The sequence below is a fragment of the Felis catus genome, chromosome B2 (assembly GCF_018350175.1).
Source record: "Felis catus isolate Fca126 chromosome B2, F.catus_Fca126_mat1.0, whole genome shotgun sequence".
Lineage (NCBI taxonomy): Eukaryota > Metazoa > Chordata > Mammalia > Carnivora > Felidae > Felis > Felis catus.
In genome coordinates, this window is record NC_058372.1 from 135,932,382 (window position 1) to 135,958,508 (window position 26,127).

The 26,127-nt window shown below is 45.8% G+C and overlaps 1 protein-coding gene across 5 annotated transcripts; it reads right to left on the reverse strand.

Moving 5' to 3' along the window:
- Positions 1-462: 462 nt before the first annotated feature.
- On the reverse strand, positions 463-24,259 carry ZBTB2 (zinc finger and BTB domain containing 2). Of its 5 annotated transcripts, none has more exons than XM_023254510.2 (3): positions 24,132-24,259; positions 8,688-8,872; positions 463-3,255 (listed from the first exon to the last, which is right to left on the reverse strand). In XM_023254510.2, exons 2-3 carry the CDS (start codon positions 8,858-8,860, stop codon positions 1,884-1,886), a joined length of 1,545 nt encoding a protein of 514 aa, XP_023110278.2. In that variant the 5' UTR covers positions 8,861-8,872; positions 24,132-24,259; the 3' UTR covers positions 463-1,883. The 5 variants fall into 5 exon arrangements, with proteins under 5 accessions (XP_023110278.2, XP_044914150.1, XP_044914152.1 ...); XM_045058215.1 differs by lacking the exon at positions 24,132-24,259 and adding an exon at positions 23,595-23,719; XM_045058217.1 differs by lacking the exon at positions 24,132-24,259 and adding an exon at positions 12,344-13,322.
- Between the last annotated feature and the right edge of the window lie 1,868 nt (positions 24,260-26,127).

Below are 26,127 nucleotides of genomic sequence, written 5' to 3' on the forward strand. Positions count from 1 at the left end.
AGGCATGCCTGGATTTCCCCTTCCACAGAATTTCAGAGAAGTTAACTTGGCTCAAGACTGTCATTTAAATTGGGAGATGTGAATATAGTTTCAACAGAGGAAATCAGTGGAAACCTCTCACTATTTAAGAACCGAGGTTTACACAGCACGAACGTGTGTCACTTTTAGGTAAACGCCTCTTGGTGTCTCTTTCTTCCTTGGGAAAGTTGGACTTTCCGATCCATTCCTGGCCAAGGTTGGACTGTCCATAGCATTTTCGGATACAGTTGACTTATTTGATTCCCACAAGATGACGATCCACAATTGCCACTGTCTTCGTTTTACAGATGTTGAAAATGCTGCTCAAGTTAGGGGACCCGCCCACGGTTCTGCAGATGGACAGAGAGAGGCAGCAAAGAGAGGCCTTGGTCTCTACTTCTCCTGCTTTTTGGGCAGACGGACTGATACACAGACAAGATAAGATACTCACTTAATTAAATGTTTATTCCATGAAAGTATGTATAAAAACTTACAAATCTGCGAACTCAACTATACATGAAACAGGATGACGGGATATTCAGTTTTTAACATATACGTACAGCACAGCTATGAACTGTTTTTCCCTTTCCCCTTCGGTCCTTATTTCTGGCTCCTGTTTAGTCCTGTGAGACCATTCTGTCATTGGCGTGAGGAAAGATTCGTGGACACAGTTTACTGCTTTCAGGCCAATGGAGGAAATTTCAGGTGTTTAAAAAAAAAAAAAAGTGGAGACTAACATCAAAATCAAGTTGTTTTTTGGGTTTTTTTTTTTTTTTTTTTCCAATCAGCAATTAGGCGTTTTTGTCCTGATTTTTCTTTGCCATTTTTGATGCTTCAACAAATGTTGCCAGTAAACTATTAGCATTAACTTTTAAAGTCATTAAAGTCACCACATGCTTTGCTCACAACTTCCCCTCTAGGATCCACGTTCCTACGTGCACACATTGATCTGAAGCAGCTGGTTGGTGCTAAAACAGATTTCACACTGGCAACTGCTGGAATAGCGTGTCATTTTCTATTCAGAAAGACAATCTACTGCACAGGACTTTCAAATCTGATTTTTAAAACAACCGACAGATTTGTCAGAAACTGAAACAGAGAGTTTTGTTACTGTTCAATTTTGAAAGAAGCCAGCAATTAGCTAAGGCATGTGCATTAATTCACCTGTTTATAGCAAATACCCACACATTTTCTCTTACAAACACACACAACTCACAGCTTGGTCATGTTCTATCCAAAAATTAAGATTGCCATCACATTATTACTTTTTCTCTCTTGTGTTCTGTTCAAGTAGATTTCTTAACTAGTGATTTTTCTCGACTGGACATAATCTCAAAGGATGCATTCTGAAATAAGACACCTGGAGAATAAATACTGAGAGTGTTTTCTTGGGTTAAAAGTTTCCCCCACACCTAGATTTTGCATAGTACACAGCCCAGCTGTATCTCTAAGAAGCATGCTGTATTTTCCAACACTTTCTGAGAAGGAAGACTTCTTCCCCAGGGAAAGTCATAATTCTAGCTTACCAAATTGCATTCTAGTTGTTGTGTTTTGTTAACATACCCTTCATTAGTTCCAAGTTTGCTTTTAAGTCATCTAAAACGTCTCAAAATCTATTTGAGTTTATAAGTACTACTGACCATTATCTTTCCAATATCCCCTGAATTAAAGTAAACATGTTCCAGGTTTATAATGCACAAAGCCTTTACGGAGGAAGGGATGGGGTTGGGGAGGAGGGGGTGAGGTGGACAAAGGGACCAGGGACCTGTTTGTATCATGCCATGGAGAACTACAGTTCTGAATTGGGGCAAGGGAAAGGAGACAGTCTCTGTAAAAACGACAGTTTTTAAAAAGATAGGTAACATTCAGTCTAACAACACTGTTTCCTGTTCCTTTTTGATGGAAGCTAACACTGGGTGGTCAGGTTCCGTTACTTCTGCGTCCCCACTGCCCAGCAGAATGGACCGCCCCTCGTCCAGGGCGAAAACGTCCGAGTTCTGGTTTTGGCACGAATGTTTAACCACCTCATTGGGAGTGGAGAACGTTTTGTCACACAAGTTGCATTTGTAGGGTTTGTTGGTCTGTACCAACATGTTGTCCATCTGACTCCCTTCCTCAAACGTGCAGAGTTCCAGAGTCTGTTTGTCCACCATGGTGTACGTGTCGATGCTCTGATTGAGGCATACGTGCCGGGCGGCCTGGTTGGCCCTGCAAAAACTCTTGTCACAAGTGCTGCATTTGAAAGGCTTCCCGGTGTGTATGTACATGTGCTCCCTCCAGTGGCTCTTCTGGATAAACTTTCGGCCGCATATCGTGCACTCATACTTGCGTCTCTTTACCTCCCTCTCTTGGTCCGCCTGCTCCAAGTTGTCAATGTCCGCGATGTCCGAGGGCGGGGGCGTCTCCGAGTGCTGCTGCCCGTCGATGATGGGAGAGTCGGAGATGTGCTGCAGCTCACTGTCACTTATCATCCCAGCCTCAGGCACTTCCATGGTGTCTTTGCCCAGGTCGGCTGCGTTGCTACAAAGAGACAGGGGCACGCGGCTTTCTCCCGGCTGGCTGGACGTGAAAGGTACGCCGGTGTGAATCTGGAGGTGTTCCCGCAAACTGCTGCGGAGGGTGAAGCGCCGGCCGCACAGGTGGCAGGCGTAGTACTTGGGAAAGCTTCCGTTCCTCTTCATGATGCTCGGCTTGACGTGGGCTATGGTGAGGGATGCGGGCTGTTCGTCGGACGAAGAGGCTTCCAGGTTGGTCTCCTCCCCAGGGGGAGGGGGAGGCACGGGAGTGGAAACGAGTTCTGGAGACAGCGAGGTCTGCAGGGGGTCCGAGGGAGTCAGATGTGTCCGATTCACCTGGGCCAGATTGGACGTCAGCTGAGACAGCGGTGGGGCCTCGGGCACCTGCTCCTGGCTCATCCTGGAGGTCTGCGGCCGTGGGTCTCGCCCGAGTTTCTCGGGTGCCGAAGCGATCTTGGTGGCTTGTCTCAGCTGATGGTCTGCAATCTGAATGCCGTACAAGGAAGAAGCCAGCGGGAAAACTTGGTCGGGATGAGAAAAGGCTCCTTGGCTGGCCAGGCTAGCTTCTTGGATCAGTGGGTAAGCGTGCAGAAACTTGATCCCCTGTTCTAACCGAACGGGATCAATCAGCTGAGGCGCCATCTTTCCCGTGTACATCAGATGTAAGAGATAGCTGAAAATATCTGGCTGTATGTCAGTTGGTTTCAAACGGACACACTCACTGAAAGAAACAAGTGAACAATTTGTAAGGAAATGTCAACTCGCGTCTCCAATGATAACATGAACTCTGGAGAAAAAAAAAAGGCAAATGAAACGAGAACATTCCCCATTTCTTACTGTTAGTGTTTCGTGAAATGGAATACTCAAGGGAGATAACTGGCACCTATGTAATTTAATTATATTAAGAACAGAGAGAAATACGATAAATAGATTTTCGAGGACTGGGAACCAAAAAGTTCACGTTAATGAAATATGCCATCTTAGCCCCTAGACTCTTGAAGAAGTTTTTCTCCTCATAATCTATGTACATTTCTATCATATCACACTATATTTTTATGTAGGACTCTAGGAGATCTTTGGCTAAAAGTCTTGGCATCTTCTATTGACCCAGTGCCATCCAGAGCTCAGCAGGTGATCTTTCAAAGTAAATCAAGCAATCTACCCGATAAGAAAGTTTCTTCATTTGTAAAATGACATGGGGGGTGGGGGGGTGTGAAGACCTGGGCTAGAATGAACCAGTGCCTGAGAGCAACGCAACAAAAGTGAAAGAAAAAGAAAACCTGACTGTGCTCTGCAGCTCCCTGATCTCCCTCCAGCATGGAGGAGGAAGCACCGTTAAGAGTTGGAGGTACATTGTAGCTCTACTGGGGCCGGATCACCTTCCCAGTGTTGCTAGATTGCATCACAAAACAGTTCCGGGACAACTTACCAAAACATCACCATCACCGTCACCAGAATTACAACTGGGCTTCACAGGCATTATCTCATTAAGTTGCCATTAATTCTCATTTTACGGATGAGGAACTGAGGCTCAAAGAGATTCCTACTTTGCTCAAAACCACACAGTTAGTAAGAGGGTCTAACTAAATCTTGGTCTAATTCCAAACCCGTGACACCAAAATTGTGTAGAGCATGAAAACAATCCTATGTGGCATTTAAGGCAGATCTGATCATTCCCATTTGACAGATCTGGAACGTGAGATCACCAAAAGTTAGGTGATTTATCTGAGACACCTAAAGCAGATGGTGGCATTGCTGATTTTCTAACTTTTAGACGTTCGTGTTTGCCTCATTCCAGAAACATCATTCTGGTCAAGCAGCTATACTCACGTCCCAAAGAACTCTTCCTAAACCATCAGTAATGACAGAAATTCGAATGCATCATTAGAAAGCAATGATATCTATCTATATATTATGAGGTATGTGCTATCATCCACTCAGTGAATTATATTCTACAGACAATATAGACAATGCATTTTCAACTTCAAAGGCAGCTTCCCTGAATGCCTTTAGAATTTATAATTTGTTTTTTTTTTAAGTAACCTTCAAGTCCAGCGCAGAGCCCATCACGGGGCTTGAACTCATGACCCTGAGCTCAAGACCTGAGTGAGGTCAAGAGTCAGACGCTTAACCAACTAAGCCGCCTGGGCACCCCTAATCATTTTTTTTTTTATTATACCACTTACTATTATAACTTTTTGTCTCCTTTAGCTGTTTATCTTAATAATAAATATTTTCCAACATGCTAAAATAGTAACAGTATACCTTGCTCTTCCAAATTTAACATTTTATTCTATTTTTTTAAAGGTGACTGTAATAGCAGTTTATGACAACAGATTTGAATAATTGCTGTTTTGCTATCAACGTGTGTATATTTCAAGATGAATGCATACAATAGTCATGTGAAAAACCTCTGACTACAAAGTATGAAAAGTCAAAGAATAAAAAGTGGCAGCACTTTAGCAGCAGAAAGAACAGAGCTTATGTGATTCTATTTTTTAAAAAGACACACAGATCACTCACTCATCTTCCTTTGGAGTCTTTTATAGTGCTTTATTTATCTTCCTTTAAATAGGAATGCAAACACAGGAGGTCTTCCCTTTAAGCACAGGGCGACTGCCAACAATACTGGGTGTATACTGGGATGCCTTTAGGTGCTCTAGGGAAGTTCAATATTCAAAACAAAGCTTCAGGGATCATGTGTGGGGAATACTTTAGTCATGCAAACAATCCCCTCCGAAATCGAGAACGGGAAACCATAGGCCTTTAGAGTACAAAGTACTCCCAGGAAACTATAGGGCACCCTTGTTCTGCTAGGATGGAATGTTCCTCCAGGCAGAAGGAAGGGACCCGTGGCTTCCCAAAAAGAAAAGGGAAGGGCAGAAATCCAAACGGGGGCAGCATCTGTGAGCGGGAACTACCAAGCAGGGCCTCTTTCCATCAAAATTTTGTTATAAGTTTTGTCATTTCCCCTCATTTGTTATTGTACAGGTTGTCCTCTGTCTAGTGCCACAAAGGGTGGTGACTCAGCAGAGCTCAGATTTTAAAGAATTGTGTGCAGTCTCTGAAGGCAAGGAAGAAATGGGGCTGGGAGACCCAGCCAGGCCGGAGGGAGAAGGGCCCCAAAGTGGCCCACTGGGCTGGTGAGGACGCACCAGGGAGAGGGAGGCGGGAATCTCTGGGAGTTCATGCGGCGCCCAGGGAGGTTCCCAGAAACCAGCTCTTTTCATTTCTTGACTTTGTTTTCTTGAAGCAAAAGTACACATGCACACATATACACATGGAGACCCTTAAAAAAAGTTATTTAAAAAAGCTCCTTAGGTCACACTGCAGCCATCTCTCTGACTGCTTCCCCTTCCAGGCAGCTAGACCTCTCAGCTTGCTATGGGCCAGACTTCAGTCATTTCCAAGTCCTTCTGGAAGGACATAGCTCTCCACAAGATAATTACACCTATGTGGTTTGATTTGCAGATGTCTGCTTGAGACAACACTTTTATGGGAAAAACACAGTTTTAGCACAGCTACGAGCCTTTCATGCAAACTTTCACCGTAATTCAGTTTTAATTTTTCCTTTACTAGAATATCAAAGTAAAAGATGGGCTTAATGAACTTTGGAAATAAGGAATTTTAAATAATGTCCAACCTCATCAGGAGGTTGTGCTTAGCAAAACTTGCCCCTCTGCGGTTTTACTTTTGGGAGCTCAATGTTTGTAGTTCTACAAGATTTAAAACTTCCCAGAGTGCTGCACACGAGACAGAGATACAGCTAGTGGTTCTGCAGGCATTAAAACACGCTTAAACCAAGTGTGCAAAAAACCGTATTCTCAGTCCACCTTTTGGGTAGTCAGGTGGCTGTTCAGAGCAACCTTGCAAAATACGCCTTGGTTTAAAAGCGTGCCTCTGGCCTTCGACCAGGATTTGCTTGGTGTCCATGAGAAATGTCGCGTGCCTCCTCCAACAACAACACTTGATTGCTTACATTTGGGACTCCTATCCACACAGATCCCACATTTCCTTGTTACAAAGGCATTTAATTGCCCTACATTTAAGTTTCTTGCATCTATTTAAAACTCATTATATTGTATTCTTTTACTCCCCCAAATGAAAATCTTCCTCCTTTCAAGACAGTTTCATTCATTGTGTGGAGACTTCTAAGTACCCATTAGTTATGAAGTCTCCATATCCTTAAAAGGGAACATCCTTAGTGCCTGAGATAAAGCAACCTCTGCTTGCTATTATTCCTATTGTTTCCCCATTCTGCTCCCCCAGACATTTAACAAGTGGCTATTATGTACAAATACCGGACCTATACACTGGGGCTTTCAAAAAGATTTGTAAAACCCAGTCTCTGCCCTCAAGAAACTTACAAAAGAGGAGGGGAGAGAAATACACAAAGAACAACACAGGGAAAATGCGTGGATCTTGTAAGGGGCAAAAATAAAGTGCTAGGAGATGTGGGAGAGGAAAGAAGTGGCTTTTATCACTTTGGATGGGGGGGGGGGGCGCTGGGCTGATGGAGTGGAGTGGCCTGGTGGGAGGGGCGGTCCCAAGGGGGTTTGGAGGTCAGGCTGCCAGCCTGAGGGGCCTTGAAAGAGAACAAGGAATGTGTGTGCTGTTTTGATGTGTGGAGGCGATCCTGCAGGTTTGTGATCAAAGGACTAACACCACGGAGGGGGGGATTTCTGATCCAAGGCGTCCTACAGTCAAAGCACTGTTCAGAAATATTAATCTCACAGTCGTGGAAAATGATTAGGAAATGGAAGGAAGTGAGAAGGGGAAGGAAAGGACTAATGCAAAAGGGGTGTGAGGGAAACATGGCTCAGGGGACCAGAGGATAGGGTTTTAGAGCGATTTGAAGAACAGGTCACCTGGAGATCAACAGGGAGGTCAGGGAACGACCCAGAAAAGGCCTAACTCTGCTTCAGACCGGCACACAACTCCATTCAAGCCCACGAGCGGCCAGCCTCACGGCCTTGAGAAGCAGAGTTCTGGAGGACACAGAGAAAGGTCAAGGCCAGAGCTGTAAACTGGTGGTTTCCAGCAGAGGCAAAATCCCGGAGCACTAGCAGCTCCCCTTGGGGTAGAGTGCATATGGAAAGAAGCATGGAGGGCCCGAGACCAAAACTCAGCACAGCTCCCAGAGGGCAGGAGAACGGGACACTCTGCATTGTCAAAGCGCAGACAGAGAACAACCCTGAGAGGAAGAAAACAGTAGGCAGCAAATGCTGCCTAGGACTGAGGCTGAGAAGCCAGAGGCTGAGAGAAGAGCCGTGGTTTTGATCAAGAGGTGACGTCTGAGAAATGATTTCGGTAGAGATGGGGCAGACACGGCGGTGGCAGCGGGGACGAGGGGTGGGGGGCGCACGAGCTAGGCTGCGGTTCGCCCTCTGAACACTTCCACAGTGAAATAAAGGAGAAACTGCCCTGTAAGTCAAGTAGACGCCACCACTGGGTGTTGGGGGCGTGGATCCTTCGGGGACTCGAAGGTGGGGAGAGAGCGCGCGCGGTGAAAAGTACAGAACAAAAAAGTAAGAGGCGGGATCTGGTAGCACGACGCTTGGAGGAAGATCCCTTTTCCTTGGACATCCAGGGTCCTCTTCTCCGAGGCAGGAGAGATGGGAAGGAAAAACCAAGCAGAGATACGGAGGGAGTTTGAGATGTTTTAAGAAAAAAAAGAAGGAAGCTGGGGAATTCATGCCCTCAAGCTTCCCATTAGACTGGCAGACCAGGATTAAGATTGGGAAAGGCATGGGGGGTGGGGGGAGACTCAGGGGTGTGTGTGTGGGGAGATTGGGAGTGGGGGTGGGGCCAGAGGAGTGGGAGAAAGGGATCCAGGAGGCTGCTGTCGATCCTGCTGTGCAGGGGACACCCAGCCAGGGTCCGGGGAGCGGGGGTGGGGGTGGGGTGGGGGGCGCGCTGCTGAGGGCTTGCCGGTCAGGGATTCTCAATGGCTACTGAAAGCATGAGTAACCAAGATGAGCAAGGTTGGCAAGTGAGGTCATGAGGGAAAACTGGGAGCCTGGGAGCCTAGGATTCCAGGGAGAGGAGGTGAGACCCATGGTCTGGATGGGCAAAGAGCAGGTTCAGAGGGAAAGAGGGCCATGGAAGTTCAGCGTCTACAGTCATTAGATTATTATCAACCACGTTAGTTACCTGGTCTGATGGACAAACAACATCTTAAAGTAATTGGAGAATGAAGCAAGAACTGATTTGTGTGCCTTGAAGTACACATCGCCGATGGCAACCGTGCAGTCACACAGGAAACCAAACTCTCGCTGAGCGTTTAACTGTTGCAGGAGAATAAGTCCATGGTTGGCCAAATCCATTTTTTTAAAAATCTGCAAAGCAAACAATTTTTTTTTTAAGAAAGGTGATTCACAAGTAAGTATGTGTCCTTTTTTACAGTCACCAACAGTAACGATCACAGCTAACGTGTCATGCTAACAATGTTACGTAAACTCACTCAGTCTTCGCAGCAGCCCGCTGAAGTAACTCTGTCTTCACTTCCATTTTACAGATGACGACACTGACCGTGAATCGGGGGATTACGTGATGTGCCCACGAAACGGACTCAGTTGTCTGCTCTTGGGACAGCCAACACCCCCAGATCCGCTAGTCTTATAGTTTAAGATTCCAAATGCAAATTTTAACGACCTATCAGAAACTGTCAAAACTTCCACAGAGACCAATTAAGGTGCTGGGGTGGGGCCACAGCAGGGTACAGTGAAGATCTCACTAAACTGGGGCAGTTTTCCAGCTCCTACAGTGTGGGCAGGGCCGCCCCTGGCAGTGATACAATTACTCCCCTGGATGCCTGCACTCCCGGAGGCAGGACGGAGGAGGGTGCTCTTCTCCCTTTTTTGTGGAGGAGGAATTGGGCTTTGAGAGGTGTAAATAATTTGCCCAGGCCAGCTAGCTCCAACGCAGGGGAGCCAAAATTTAAATCTGCGTGTTCTGAGTCCGGATTCTAAGGTCTTCATTCCTTACACTTCACCGTAGCAAACCACTTGGCCTGAATCTATCTCCAGCAGGGGAAGTGCCTCTAAAGGGGACGGTTCATCAAATCAGGAGAGTGCTCCTTTCCCGCAAAGAGTATTTATAACAGCTCACTACACACAGATCAGCTTTATACCTAACAGTAGACTCAATGTTATAAGCAGCGAATGCTTTCTCTCTAAGACTGTGAATGAGCAAAGTTGCCCACTCTCAGTACTGAACATAGTACTGGAAGTTCTAGCCACTGCAATAAAGGAAGAACGGAAATAAAAGACACACACACACACACACACACACACACACGAACTAAAACTGTCCTGATTTCCAGATGACATTGTTGTTATGCAGAAAAAAATCCCATGGAATCTACAAAAAAACGCCTGGAACTAATAAATGAGTTTGGCAACACCACGGACAGGCTATAAGATTAACATGAAAAAGTCAATTGTAATTCTATACACTAACTTTGAACTTGTGGCCACTGAAATTAGAAATATAATACCATTTACAATCACTCAAAAACTGGAATACATATGTGTCAATCTAACAAAACATGTATAGGACTAACAAAACATGTATGTTGAAAACTATAACGCTGAAGGGAAAAAAAAATCAAAGAATATCTAACAAAATGGAAAGATGTAGCGTATTTACAGTTAGGAAGGCTCAGTAAGAACATAAATTTTTCTCAAGTCTGTACATAGGTTTGACACAATTCTTATTAAAATTCTAGGGGCGCCTGGGTGGCGCAGTCGGTTGAGCGTCCGACTTCAGCCAGGTCACGATCTCACAGTCCGTGAGTTCGAGCCCCGCGTCAGGCTCTGGGCTGATGGCTCAGAGCCTGGAGCCTGTTTCCGATTCTGTGTCTCCCTCTCTCTCTGCCCCTCCCCCGTTCATGCTCTGTCTCTCTCTGTCCCAAAAATAAATAAAAAACATTGAAAAAAAATTTTTTTAAAAATTCTAGCAAGATTTTTTTGTTGCTATAGATAGGGGTATTGAAACATGTATAATGTTAAGCCAAAGGAACCAGAAGAGCTAAAATGATTTTTTAAAAAGAATAGCGAATTGGGAGGAGTCAGCCGGACTTCAGGAAGCATCAGATAGCTACAGTGTCCAAGACTGTGTGGTATTGTCGAAGGGACAAACATGCAGACCAGTGAGACAGAATGAGCACCCAGGGCTGATGAGCATCCACATGAATACACGCAACTGATTGTTGACGAACTCACAGAAGCAACTCAGTGCAGGAACAATCTTTTTGACAAATGGCGTAGATAAACTGGACATAGATCAAAAAAAAAAAAAAAAAGAGCCCTGACCTAAGTTTCATACCTTCTATAAAAATTAACTCAAAATGAATTACAGACTCCAAGGTAAAACACCCAACTATAACTTTCGGGGGAAAAAATGGGAGAAAAATCTTAGGGATCTAGCATTAGATACAGAGTTTTTATACCTAACAACATCAAAAGTATAATCCATAAAAGGAGAAAATGGTAAGTCGGATTTCATTAAAATTAAAAGTTTTTGTTCTGTGAAAGGTCCTGTTAAAAGAGGCTGAAAAGGCAAGCTAAAGACCAGGAGAAAAATATTTGAAAACCTTTGCAAACCTTTTGACCAAGGACAGGTATATAGAGAATATGCAAAGAATTCTCAAAACCCAACAGGAAAAAAAAATCTATTCAGAAAATAGGCAGTAGGCTTGAAGAGACATTTCACCAAAGAGGATATGCAAATGGTCCATAAACACATGAAACGATTGCCAACATCATTAGCGATTAAGGAAAAGCAAACGAAAACCACGATGAGATTTCATTATAAACCTATCACAATGGCCAAAATAAAGTAATGGCAACACCAAATGCTGACAAGGATGTCAAGGAAGCAGACTCTTCAAACACTGCTGGGGAGAACGTAAAATGGTGTAGCCGCTCCAGAAAAGAGCAGTTTCTTAGAAAAACTCAATATGCAACTACCGTCCTACCGAACAATTATGCTCACGAACATCTATCCCAGAGAATGAAAACTTATGTTCACACCAAAACCTACCCATGGATATCCACAACAGCTTTATTCCTCATAGTCAAAAACTAGCAACGACCCAGGTGTCCCCCAGCGGATGAACAGTTAAGCAGTGTGGTATGCCCACACCACAGGAAACAACACAGCCAGCAAGGAGAAATGAACTACTGATACGTACATATAGCAAGGTGGGTCAATTATACAGAGGGAAAAGAGCCAATCCCCAAAGGTCACATACTGCATGATTCTATGTATTTAACATTCTTCAAGATCATAGGAACAGAGAACAGATTAGTAACAGAGGGTGAGGGGAGCAGGAGGGAAATGCGTTTGGCTTCAGAAGGGCGACATGAAGGATCCTTGTGATAGGAATGTTCTGCAGCTCAACTGTGTCAACGTCAGCACCCTGGCCAGGATGTGGGAGCACAGTTTAGCAAGTAGGAAACTCAGTTTACCGAGTTTCCACTAGGGGAAACTCAGTAAAGGGCTTGCGGGATCTCTATTATTTGTTGCAACTGCACGTGTATTTATAGTCGTCTAAAAATAAAAAGTAAAAAAAAAGAAAAACCCACCACACATCAATTAATTAGCCAGATTAACAATAATAATAAAAAAAAGGATAACTATGATGTTTAACTACAGAATTGGGAAAGCTAGTTTGGAGAATACATGATCAATACGCTTTTAAAAAAAACAGACCATGGCAATTCTTACTAAGCTGGTACTGATCTCCCCACTCTCCTTCCTGTTCTAGGGATGATCTGGCAGATTCAGAAATTAACAAGTGTTACCTGAAAGGAACGAACGAGACGGATCAATACTGTAAGAGACCGATCAGGTCACAAGGCAAGACTGGAGGATGTCAAGTCTCGTGTTTTCTATCCAGAGTTACATCCAAACATGAAAGGCAGGAGGGTCACTTAAGGCTGCAGCAATCTGGGTACCCAGACCTACACCGTAGGCTCAGTTATACATTCAAATCCGTGGAAAGCATCAGGACCTTCGTCCCCCAATATTTCCTGTGCAGGGGAAAGCGCTAAGATTAGGAAGGGGACACAGAAAACGAGGCCTGGGGTTCAGGATGAAAACAAGAGACGGTGCCAGGTTGCAGGGTGGCAGGGACCACAAAGAAACATCACTCGAACCTGACCTCCACCAGGATATAACTTTTAGAAGCTCGCCTTCAAGGCTGTTCTCTGAAAAGTGCCAGACGACTTCCTTTTCCATCCTACTAACCTGCCTTTCTCTACAAGAAAGTATAATACACCTCGAAGAGCAACCTGCGAACACTATTTCACGTGTTCTGTCTCTGATCATGGTTCCCTACATGTTTAGGTGGTTTCAGGTGTCATTCACGGACAGACAGCAGCTTCAAGTGCGAGAACATATTACTATTTATTTCTTGATGATGATGACAAGAGTGGCTGTTATTTACGGAGTGTTTCCTTGACCATTCATTTCCATATGCTCTTCATTTAATTTCACGCTAAGGTATTTGAGGTATTACTGCTATTCGTATTCTATATATGAGGAAACAGGCTGAGAGGTTAGCTGATTTGCCCTTGATTATAGAATCTGAAAGCACAAGAAGTGAGATTTCAACAGGGTCATTTGATTTGCTGGGACGTGCTATGTGCAAGTATGTTTACAATTAATCGGAAATATTCTTATATTCTCTTATAACATGATTAAACAACATTTTTAAAAAATGTTTATTTATTTTTTGAGTGAGAGAGCAGGCCGGGAAGGGGCAGAGAGAGAGAGGCAGACAGAATCCCAAGCAGGCTCTGTGATTTCAGCGCAGAGCCCGACATGGGGCTCGAACTGCGAACCGCGAGATCGTGACCTGAGCTAAAATTAAGAGTCGGACGCTTAACCGACTGAACCACCCAGGCTCCCCTCGGAAATATTGTTTTTATCGCTGCTTTTAAGTATATGTACTTGTTACGAGAAATTCAAAGATCACGGACACACAATAGTGTGTTGTCCATCCACCAATCCCTCTGCCACTTTCTCCACACTCTGGCCACACTGGGTATTATGGCCACGTCTTTGAGAATCTTTGCCAAATCCACACTCATTTTCCTACCTTCTATGGATTTAATGATGAGAGGAAGTATATTTTTGTGTTTATTGATCATTTACATTTCCTCCTGCATTCCCCTAGTGAGCTCTGCCTGGTTTTCAATCAGGTTGTTTGTCTTTTTATTGATCTGTAAAAACCCTTTGTAACGTAATAAAAACGAGCCCTTTACCACATGCCGCTAATATTTTTCTCACTTTCTCTTAATTTTGTTTTACAGAGATTTCTGACATATAATTTTATGTTTTAATGTCATCAAACTGATCAGTGTTTGACAGGACTTTGAAGGTTTTGTTCTTACATTAATGGATATACAGCCTCTCCTTCCATAGAGCAAAAGGTAGGGCTTCTCATTCCACAAACGTATGTTTTTTTTAAGACCATAAGAATGAAGCTATGAGAAAACTATGAGATGTTTCTTTTTTTAAGGGAGTCTACCAGTTACTTTAGGATCTCAATTTAGAGATCTCCTATTCAATCTAGAATAGGAAACAAACTGAACATGTCTTTTACAGATAGAGGGAAGAACACATGTACAGGGGTCTCAGGGATGGGAAAAAAACCAAACAAGAGGAGGGAAAATGGAAAGAATGTTCCAAATTCACATAGGAAACACAAAACCGTGTGCATTTTTAAAAATCGTACTTCAGAGACCAAAGAAACCTTTCTCAGGGAGAAAAATAAGACTCCGCCCTAGAGTCTCACACACATGAATGAGTCCGAGAAGACAGAGTGGGGGGGGGTCCCCAAGCCTGGGGGCATCTCAGGCAGTGCCCCCCAGCCAACAGCACTGCCATCTGAAGTCTTTCCTCCTCAAGGCCCCTTCAGAGCCATTTCCATGCAGCCTATGCCGCACTGGCTGAGACGGCAGATCTTTTATGGGGAGGGGGGGGTTCTGGTGGAGGTCACCCCCCCTTTGGGGAAATGGATGTCTGCTCTTCCCTTCCCACCAACTGCTGACCAGCAGCATCACTCCTGTGCCCCCACCCCCCACCATTCCCCACGCTGAAATGGCTCAGCAAGGTCACAGAGGACCTCTGCTCCCCAGCCCCACAGAGTACGCTTACTCGACCTCTCTGCGGCATTTAACACCCTTCCTCCTGCTCCATCAATACTGTCTTGGGCTCTGAGGCCACTGTGCTTTGGTTTTCTATCACCTCTGCCTGTTCTGTTTTCATCGCCACCAAGGATTCCTCTTTTGCTGATGCCCCTCTGCCTTTTGTCCACAGCCTGCTTCTCATTCCGTGGACTCCCCCTGTGGGGATCCGATCCACTTCCGCTGGGCCATACCGCAGCACCCCCTCAATTCAGGATAGGCAAGGCAACTCAAGTCCCCCTTCCCCTCACCCTCATCTCCCCCCAAAGACAACAAAAGCCACGGACACAAACCTGCTCCTTCTGTATCCCTGGCTTAGTGCATGGCACAGCCATCCACTCTTTGACCAAGGCAGGGATCTCCACTCCACTTAGGGCCTCACTTCCCTCACTCCTCAGTCAGTCACCCGGGGCTCACCGACTTCAACTCCTTACCCCCACCACCTTAGCTCTGCCTCCCTACTCATCTCTTCATTTCTAGCTCTTGCCCTTGAATCCATCCACAGGGAAGAGCCAGGATGATCTTTCCAAAGGTCAAATCTGATGTTACTAACCAGCTGAAAATCCTTCTGCGATTCCCTACTGCCTTTAGGATGAAACCCAAATTCTTCAGCACCGCCTACCCAGCCCTGCATGACCCAACCCCTGCTTAACTCTGCACAACATACTCTCATGCTGATCCAAACTAATGGTTTCCAGACTTTACGATTTCACAGACCTCCTAAAAACCAATCAACCAACCTCAAAACTAGGGGTCCAACAGTATCAGTCCCTCTTTATTTTGCAAGAAAAGTCATAAAATATTCACATACCCTGTAGGATGGGGGACTTTTTTTTTTTAATATATATATATTTTTTAGAGAGAGAGTGAGCATGCAAGCAAGGGAAAGGAGCAGAGAGAGAGAGAAAGAAAGAGAAAGAGAGAGAGAGAGAGAGAGAAAGAATCCCAAGCAGACTCCACACCTAGTGCAGAGACTGGAGTGGGGCTCCTCAATCCAATGACTGTGAGATCATGACTAGAGCTGAAATCAAGAGTCAGATGCTCAACTGACTGAGCTACTCAGGTACCCTGTAGGATGGGGGACTTCTAAATATAAATGGGTAGAAAAGACATAAGGTCAGAATACTTTTCTGAAGGAAGGGTTGTTGGCACTATATTCATTATAGGGAATAAATTTTCTCATGCACAAAAAATTACTACATGAAATTTTATGACATTAAATTGTGCCTGGTTCTTTTCTTGATATAAGATTATCTACTTGATGATCTTTATGAAGTGATCAAGTATCCAACTTGTTCGGAAATTCAAGCATCACCAAAAGCCCAGTTTCATCTGAATATGTTAATGATCATGGAGACAAAGTGATGTTATTTCGCTCACTTCGGAAACGCTGGATGAAATGAGATAAAGCTGAAGAGGGGCATTTTTCTTTACAACCAGAAGGTCCAGAAGCCCAGACCAATCTTGGGCTCCCAGCAGTTTGCAACACTCCCTGCTCAGAGGCCTCGCTCTCAAAGCTGAGTTCAGCCCCTGATTTTATTCCCACTGTCGGGAAAGGAGGCCCGTTTGAAGGGGGCCTTAGAACCTCTGTGCCAGACCTTCGAACGTGCCACCTCCAGAGGGACTCACCACTTACCGCCCCCCCAGCCCCAGCCCTATTTGTCCTCTGCAGAATTTCCGGGTCCTTAAGATCAGGAAGCTCTCCTTCCCTCTGGAGCACCTGTGAACATGCCAGTCTACTTATGTCTGCCTGGTGCTTCCAGAAAGCCAGCATGGAGTCCTATTTATCATTTATTACTTTATTCCAAGTACCTAGAATATTGTCTGATGTTTAAAAAAACTATATGTTTGTTAATGACTATATGTTCAGAGAGAAGAATGTTGAGTGCCAGACATGGTTTGGCCTCTGACTAGCTGGGTGCTGTGCGGGAAGTTAAATTTCTGATGATCCTAGACTAACCTAAAAAGTCACATCATTGGAAAGGGAGCTATATTTTAGCAAAAGTTTTTGATTTTTTTTTTTAAGTAGGCTTCATACCCAGCATAGAAGCCAACGTGAGTCTAGAACTCATGACTCTTGAAATCAAGACCTGAACTGAGATCAAAAATCCAATGCCTAAGTTACCCAGATGCCCCAAGTTTTTTATTTTTTAAAGTCTATTTATTTATTTTGAGAGAGAAAGAGAGAGAATGAGAGCATGCACGCATGAGAAGGGGAGGGTCAGACAGGGAGACAGAGAATCCCAAGCAGTCTCCTCGCTGTCAGTGTCAGCACAGAGCCCAGCGCGGGGCTCGATCCCACAAACCACGAGATCATGACCTGAGCTGAAACCAAGAGTTGGGTGTTCAACAGAATGAGCCACCCAGGCCCCCAACCAAGTCTTTTATTTGTAAATATCACTTCATCCTTCTTCATGAACTTCAGAACTTCAATTAAGTTCGGAATAGTGCTTTATACTTTACAGTATACTCTTTACACTCCTCATTTAATCCTCAACAATACCATGGTATATCATTTCCTCGCTATTCGGTATTAATTATAATATTAATAACTATAGCACTAATAATTAATGACCACTTATTATGTACCAAGGACCAATTACCCTCTCTCCAGAAGGAATCTACCAGAGTTAGAAAAGTTAAGTAACTTGCCCACGTGTAGGCCAGCTCCTAAGACGCAGATCTGGGAAGTCGCCATGCTTTTGGTGAAAGCCTTCTGAGGTGCCAGGCACAGTGGATGCAAGGGTATGCAGAATACAGACAGAGTTCAAGAGGGGAGAATCGAACACGTACACAAATGTACAATGTGAAGAAAAATATAAGGCACTGGGGTCCAATTTGCGGGTTGGAGGTCAGGGAAGTCTTCTGTGAGGAGACCTTGGTTAAGCAGATATTTGAAGAAGAGTTAACTGGGCAAGGATGGAGTATTCTGGGCAGAGGTCAGCATCTGCAAAAGCAAGATGGGAGCAAGAGGCAACTGGGGAACTGAACGAAGGTCCGTGTGGCTGAAGGGCAAAGAGCCAGAAAGGAATAGGCTAGGTGAAGTTGGAGACTCAGGTCTTCTTAAAGATTTCGGTTCCTATCTTAAGAGCAACAGGGAGGCACCAGAGGGGATTTTGCAGTGGAAGTGACAGGATGGCCACACTGCAGGCGGGAGTGGTGAAGAGCCGGGTGAGGGGAGACCTTCCCATGGTCTAGAAGAGACAAGACAGACTGGGTGGTGGCCATCAGGATGGGGTGAGAGGGACAGGATTCGAAACATAGTTAGAAGATAAAAACTCAACGGAATCGGTTGGTGAGTTAGAGGGAGGAGGGTGGGGGAAATTGAGGTGTCCAAGATCACTCCTAGATTTCTCGCTCGTGTGACTGGAGAGATCGTGGGGATTCCCACCAGGAGAGGGAAGACAGGCAAAAAGGCAGCTTTATGGGGAAGATCGTGAGGGTTATGTTCAGATGTGCTGGGACCAAGATACTTTTGAGATGACCAAGGAGAGGTGTGAAGTATACTTTGGTTATATTGGTCTGGAGCTCTGAAGTCCTGCTGTGATTTATGTCTTGAGAGTCTTTGGAGAAGCCGGGTGTATCTGACTCCAAAAGTCACAACATTAAATTACTACATGATAGTTCAGAGAGGTTATAACGGCAAACAGAAGTCATCTGAGCCCTGGTCTTCCGGGTGTAAATTTCACACGTTTTCCTCTGTACTACTTGGCTCCACAGATCTGTCACTAATTAATCCTAGTCACCCAGGGCAGACATGAAATCTGACATGAAACTGAAGACCTATATAAAGCCCTCAACCAATTAACACTACAAATGGAACTTAAAAAAAAAAAAACTAAATAAAAAAAAAATCATTTGTCTTTCTTAAATCAGAATAGTGAGCAGAAAGGCACTGAACAAAAGTGGAGATGGAGAGGGGAGATCATTCTTAAAAGTGGGTTTTCGCAGAATGCCTTCTTTATGCATGTACATGTGTACAAAGTTTTCTTTTCCTTAAGCAAACTCAGAGGGTGTAAGACACATGTGGAAATAAGTAAAAAACACTTTCCAGAGCTAAGTATAAATGACCGTTTATATTATTTAATGCCTCACCACTGTTTCCCACACTGATAATGCGACACTCCCTAGATGTGGAAGCTTTCAGCTTCCAGCACACAGCAAAGGTGGAGCTGATCCTTACGGAAGTTACTCGTTTGGAGGTGCGGCTGAATGGGACAAATACCATCACATTATGTTTGACAACCCAAGTTCCTCCTACGTATTCAGCATAAGGAGAGAAGACCAAAACAGCGCTTGGGAACTGATGACTCACTTTTTGAGGATAATAGCTCTCCTAAGATACTAAACACCACTTAGACTACCCATTTCAAGGGCACTAAAAGGGTCCTCTCAAGTCCTTAATTTTATTTAAGTGAAGCATAAATGAATACTGTAATGCACAGGACACATCAGTAACAGAAAAAGCACTACCCACAAGTAAGATTGATTCTTTCAAGTAGTTCAGACCACTTACCATGATGAAAAAACTGCTTTTTCAATTAGTATTATTAATAATTAATACTTAGGGCCTATAAAGTAAACCTGAATGGGACTAGTCATTTGAATTTTAATGTTTTTAAATTGTATCTCAAAGCTAGGAAATGTGTCTTAATTAGTTGTGGTGACAGGTTGATGTATTTTTCTTAACATTTCTTTAGTCAAGCCTCCTTGACGGTAAATAGAAAAAGGTGGGACATAAACTAATCAATAGCTCTTATTTTGAATTTGAAAACCATTGAATTTGTAAGAGTTTGCCTTTTCAATTACGTGTTGCTGACGTTACCATTGGAATTAGTTTTTAATTTCTAAGTGAAGGTCAGAAGGAGGTAGTTCCGGGACAGGCTGTGTCAAGGAGCCACAAATCAGAGATTTACGGCTAATAAAGACTTGATATTAATTAAAGTGATAATTCTAAAGGCATTATGCTATAATCAACTTTAAGGAAACCTACATATGATGACACAGAATTGAAAACTTAATTTGCTGTTTTTACAAATCTCTGTAATAGAAGACAACTGGATTCTGCATTTACTCTGCCTCTCCACTTACTTTGTTGTGATATCTTTTTTGGTTGAATATCAAAGAAAATCCAACCTCACCCACAGATGCAGTTGGAAAAAGAAGTATTTTAATAGCTTTTCTAGGTGATTGTGGACATTTTTCTTTGATACTACACCAAAACTTGGTAAGTTGCAGTTTCTTGCAGTTTAGCTGTGCGATCTAAAAATACATAATGAATGAAAATTTCCTACTCTAATGGAAGGAAAGTTCATTGCTCTATCTCGCTCTTTTAACAGATCTTTTACCTATGCACAGTTTTTAACATCACCCATCGGTCACTGGAAAATGTCAGCTCATCGAGTTATGCAGATCTTTCCAACGTTGACCCATTTTATCAACAGCTAAAAAGGCTAATCACATCTTATTATTAAACAAGTTGTTTTGACCTCATGGAACCCTGAGGGGGTCCTGGAGATTCACAACGGTCTGTAGAACACACTTAGACAACCCCTTTCAGAAATTACTCTGGGGCTCAGAGAATCTAAGCATCTAGGTAGGCACGGTGTAGAACACAAATATACTTTGAAACTATTCTCAGATGATTCTTAACAGTTCATCCTTGCTTGGTGTAGAGCTTAGGCGTGTACAGAATTTAATGGAACTATACGTCTTGTAAAGTAAAACCTCTTACAAAGTAAAAAGAACCATTTTGTGAGTAGTCAGATACATAAAAATGCTTTATAAATTCCTGCCTTTGCACACTGGGCTTTCTTGAAGTCAGAAAGTTATATGATGTGTACCTCATCCACATGAACTGGGAATTATGTGCTTGAGTGTAAATATTAGCCCCTAACTTGGCCTTCATAACAGAAAAAAAAAGTCCTAAAATATCCTGGACTGCCAACTCCTGGTTCTGCGGCTACTGGCTCCATCTCTCAATGGCATATTGGCATTGTAAAACACTAACTTTTATTTGCTATTGATTCAAAGTAATATTTCAATTATTTAAGTTTCATTTGCTAATAAAAATATAACTTAACTTGAACATAAAAAAGGCTTAGAAAATGTTCTCGAGCTAATGCTTAGAATGTTTATAATTTTTTTTTCTTTGGGAAAATAAAAACTCTCAATTACTTTTTAGGTTTTCAGAGTCATACTTAGCGACCATAAGGAATTAGGAAAAGGGATAAATTCCCTTTTCTGCTGCGTGCACTCTGAAATTTATGGAAAAGTCTCCAGCAGACCAGCAGTCCTTCCTTTACAGTGACAGGCTGGAACCACACTACTTGCTCAATGTTCCAAGTTGACTTCAGGGAAAGGCCAGCGGGCCTCGGGATGCAGCACTGAGACAGGTAAGAGATGGCAGGTCTCCAACTGCAAAGCTGATCCCCAGCCAATGCCACATACCTGCCTTAGAGGCCTCCTTCACTTTCTACCTCCAGGTCTGGAATTCTCAAGCTGGGGAAAGCGCATCCCCCTATTCCGGGACATGTAGCGTTTACAAGGCACATCTTAAAAGGTCAAGGTGGATAAAACTTTATATTTTACATAATTTTTACATTAAAAAGGTATAGATCTTTGAGGACAGTGCAAAGTTCATATTGACCTTTAAAAACTTGAGAGAGGGAGACAATCTGAAGGAGGCTCCAGGCTCTGAGCTGTCAGCACAGAGCCCGACCCTGGGCTCACACTCACCAACAGTGAGATCATGACCTGAGCCGAAATCAGACGCTCAACCGACTGAGCCACCCAGGCGCCCCCATATTAATCTTTAAGATAAAAAAGAAATTGTCATCGTGGACCTAAAACATGCACAGTGTTTACTCTGCTGCTGGAGTATTTCAGCAGAAGTTTGCAGAGCACCATTTATTTACACCCTCTTTGAGAGAAGCTTTAAAACTGGCAAGTGGTTGGGCTACACAGTACAGCAAAGTTTTAGGGGCGGTTTATCTGTCCCCCTTTCATGGTCTTCTCCACTACTATTTGTGGCACTTAATACCACCGGTATAAAGTTGTGCTTTGAGATTTTACCATGGTGTCAATAAACAGGTCAATTCTTTGGCTAGAAAATAACCTACAAACCACAAGTTTATTGAGAAATGCCCAGTTTGAAGGAATGCAGTATTAGAACTTTTTTCTCAAAAACTACCTTTTAACAGTTTGAAAACACCCTGCATGTACATCCTATTATTTAATAACGGCCTGTTATTTAAAATGCAAAATAAAATCTATTTGAACAATGAATGTTGCTTTGTAATAAATCGGAGGACTTAAAATGTCTTAATTCTGATTTCCTATTGAAGCTTCAGGCCTCTCAAACTAAAATGCTAGTGATATGTACATCCTGCTCCCGTGCTCCGTCAGGGTCGACATAGATGATCTGTCCTAAAAAGGACAGTGCAGCCCATTTAGGGAAACCCAGAGCACCCCGGAGCTCCGTGTGAGCCCGTGAACTCGTAATTCTGACCTTTTTTATGCTTTACTGCAACAAAAACTTATAAAAATGAGTAGAATGGAAACACACACTAAGTGGGACCATTGTATTTGATGAAGAGCAAATGAACACTGCAGCGGTGGGGCGGGGGTGGGGGTTATTTCCCTAAGGCATAATTAGGAGTTCAGCAGTTCCAAGTTCTCGCAGTCAATTGGCCTAGCAAAAACTGTCTGCATTTTCATCCGGCCCAATCACTTTCTTGCCTGCCCTGCTACCCTTGCTTTCCTATTGCCTCCTTTCACTACCAGCTAAACGCGACAAAAACCTTGCTTCCTAAGCACCGATGCATTCATTATCAGTTCTCTTTTTAGCCTGTTTAAAAAATCAATGGTTTGGGGGTTCCGCTACACAAGAAAAACGCCTCGGGCCGGGGAAGCAGCCTCCGCGCCCCCAAGCTCCCCTTCTCAGAGCCCTGGGGCGGAGGAGTGGGGGAGTGGGAGACGAGGGCCGCGCTGGCCGGGAGCGCGGCTCGGACGCCGGTCCCACACCCCAAGGCAAAGCAGCCAGAAACCACAGCGCAGCTCCGGGCTAACCTCGGCCTCAGCGGAGGCGCAGATTGCCCGTGGAGCGGAAGCCCGAGCCTGCCGGCCTAACGCGCCCACACCCGCAGCCCGGGCCGCGGCAGTCCCAGGCGGCGCCCAGGGAGGCCTCCATCCACCCCGCCCGCAGGGGAGCGGCCCAACGGCCGCGGCGTCCTGCCTCGCCCCGCCCCGTCCCGGGGGGGGGGCGGGGGCCCGGCCGGGGGCGGGGCCGGCTAGACCGGCAGGGGCCCGACGGGCCCGGGCGCCGCGCACCCCGGCCCCGCCCCCATACCCGAGGGGCTGAGGGAAGGGGAGGGGAGGGGCGACGCACTCCGGCCACGCCGCACGCTCTCCGCTTCCCTCGGTCCCGCGTGCGCGCGCGCGCTCTCCCCAAGTCCCGCGGAGTTTAACACAATGCCGACGCCTACGCCGTGCGCAACGCCCCGGCTGGCGCAACAGCTCCGGCGCCGGGGGCGGGGGGTGGTCAGACAGGGCCAGGGGAAGAGCGCGCGCGAGAGCCGAAGACAGCGCGAGACCCGAGGAGGCCGGAAGCGCGCGTGCGCGCCCCCGCCCGCGAGCGGGGAGGCGGAGCCGCAGCAGTAGCGGCAGCAGCTGTAGGAGCCGCTGCAGCTGGGAGAAGCGCCAGAGAGGCCGGGCCTGCTCCGGTCGGACCGGATCCCTCCCCTCCCCCTCCGTCTCCGCTCCCCTCCCCCAAACCCACTTCCGCAGCTCGCGGCCTTGCCGCCGAAGAAGCAGCGGCGGCAGCAGCAGGAGGCGGCGGCGAGGCGTCGGAAGGATTACGCACCTGACGGGCCCGCCTCTCAGGGCTCCAGCGCGGGACGCTCACCGGCCGCCGCCGCTCGGGACGCACTTCGCGGTGGCGGCGAGAAGGAAGGGACCGGCAACGGGGAACGGAACGCGAATCGCCCCCCTCCCCTTCCTCCCTCCCTCCCTCCCTCCGATCCGCCGCCCGCCCTCTCGGCTTCCGTCCCCTCCCCCTCCCGCAAAGCCCCGGATGGAGCCGCCGCCGACTCGCCGCCGCCTGGCTCCGGGGGATGGTTTTGTCAGGCGGCCAGAGCCCCGGCGCCAGGCGCAGCCGCCCCCGCCCCCGCGGGGCGCCCCTGCCCTCGCTTCCCAGAACTGGGTCCCCGTGTGGTCCAGGCCCTCCGCCTGCCTTCACCCGGAGCCCCGGGACGGGGGTCATTCTTCTTTGTTGCCACCGTTGGTGCCGGAACCGTTTGCGAGCTCCGGTGGCCCCCGCCCCCCCTCCGCCTTCCCGGAGCCCGGGCCGGGGGCGGCACGTGGGCACCGGCCCCGGGAGGTGGAGGCGTTGCGTGCTTACCTGTCGCCGGTGCTGCTGCGGCGGGGGGTGTGGAGGAGGCACCGCTGGGCAGCCTTGGCCGTGCTCTCCCCGCCGCCGCCGCCTCTGCCTCTCGCTGCTGCTGCTGCTGCTGCTGCCGCCGCGGTCGGTGTCTCCGGCGCGGCGGCGGCGGCGGCGGCGGGGCTTTTCCTGTCCGGTTACGTTAAGGTCACATGACCGAGAGAGCGGAGCGACTAGTGCAAAGAGGCTGAGAGCGGCTCCCGCCGGGGGGGAGAGGCGGCGAGAGAGCAGTGGCGGCAAGAGCCCCCTCCGCCCCCCCCCCCAGCCGCCTCCCCTCCCCCCGCCCGCCTCCGCCTCCTGCTGCTCTGCCGCCGCCGCCGCCGCCGCCGCCTGCAGCACTAACTACACTGCCGCTCCCACCCAGGCTCCGCTCTGCTCCAGCCAAACTTCTGCAAACCATGTGCAGCCGAGGCGAGGAAACTTCTCTCCACCTATTGGGGCTGGAGGCTTGAGTCACTAGCCCCGTGTTTACATAAAGTGTTTAGGTAGGATAATCCTGGAGATGCTCTGGGAAGGGATGCAGAACTGCTCCGGATCCTTCTTGGAGGCTTCTGCTTGACATCTCTCGGCCAATACTTTTGTCCCTTTATTTCCCGTGTAGCATGAGTTTTAAGACTTGAAAAGGAGTGGACTTGAGAACCAGGGAGAAACTTGTAAATCACTAATAGCTGTTTTTCACCAGTGGAATTAAAAAGTCATACCGAAGTAGATCTGTTTGTGGTGTGTATAGAGAGGTATAAGTGCTTCCTTAAACAGGCTAGTTGAGTGTGATGTCAGACGTTTCTGTTAGGATGAATTTGATGCTTATTTCAGTAATTGTGTTTTTTGAAGCGTTGGTCCAAAATCACTTTGCAAAGCACTTTTGTTACTTGAGAACAGTTTACTTTCTTGTTAAGTTTTGATCTCTCGGGTACTGTTAGATTGGATTTAGAGTTAGCCATTCTGTTAATTTGGAGGTCCTGAAACAGGTAACGTGGCAGGCAGGGGACTTAGATTCTCTGGTGGTCATTTTTAACGTTTTAAGGTTTGTTTTTGTTGCCATTTTGTTAGAATTATATTTATATCTTTGGAAGTACCGTTTAATTTCTTGAGGACTGGATTTAGTGATTTCTGTATTTTACATATCTAGGCTTTTGAAGACTTAAGAATATGGCTTGATTATTAAGGAACTGAAGGCAGCAGTTTCCAGGACACTCTTTGGTTTTAAGGCATGCAATTTGGTTACAAGCTCCTTAATTTGATGTTGAACCCGTTTTGGTTTACAGAGCCAGCCTTAGCACGTTGCCCTGGCACATAGTTTCCAAAATATTTAAGGCAAGCTTAATACCTTAAGACAGTTAACATACAGAAGTGTCCCTCACCTCCCCCCCCAAAAATCTGAGTTTGATTTAGTAATCCAGTTATACCCAGAGCTACTGATGACTAATTTCTTCTTTGAAGATTAAGTAAGCAGCTGTGTAACTTCAGTGGTCCAAAAGTGAATAATAGATTTCATACATACCTGCCTTGAACTTTCGTGTTCTTTGATCAGCTAGATAAATGACTTGAGTGGTTAAATGTCTGCCTGCAAAACCAAATTCTGACCCTGATATATAAGTATTTCTAGTGCACTAACACATCAAAGTTGGCCTTCAGATTGGCACGCCAGATTCCTTGGATTGGCTGTGCAGTGGAGATTTGTTTCATCTTATTGAGAAACTAAAGTGGTTCTGATTGGTAGACAGAGTTAGAAGTCTTTCGGTTCTTAATTCTTTTAGACCTTGACTGAACTTCCAAGTTTATGGTCTGATGGAATACTTACAGTGGAGAGTGAACTGACTTAAGGGAAACTAAAGGAAAAAGTGGGCTAAACTGATGGCTGAAGTTTTAGATTAGTTTTAACCATTGTGTCTAGAGTAATTGGCCTTGAGTCTCAAAGTAATCGTTTATTAAGACCAGTGAATAGTTTCCCAGTACT

What these genes read in the sequence shown, in the direction of transcription:
- ZBTB2 (XM_023254510.2), bottom strand. Translation starts at nt 8,860, where the DNA reads ATGGATTTGGCCAACCATGGACTTATTCTCCTGCAACAGTTAAACGCT. An exon ending in TTGTTTGTCCATCAGACCAG is followed by an intron (nt 3,256 to 8,687) that starts GTAACTAACGTG and finishes TGTTTCTTTCAG; the next exon opens with TGAGTGTGTCCGTTTGAAAC.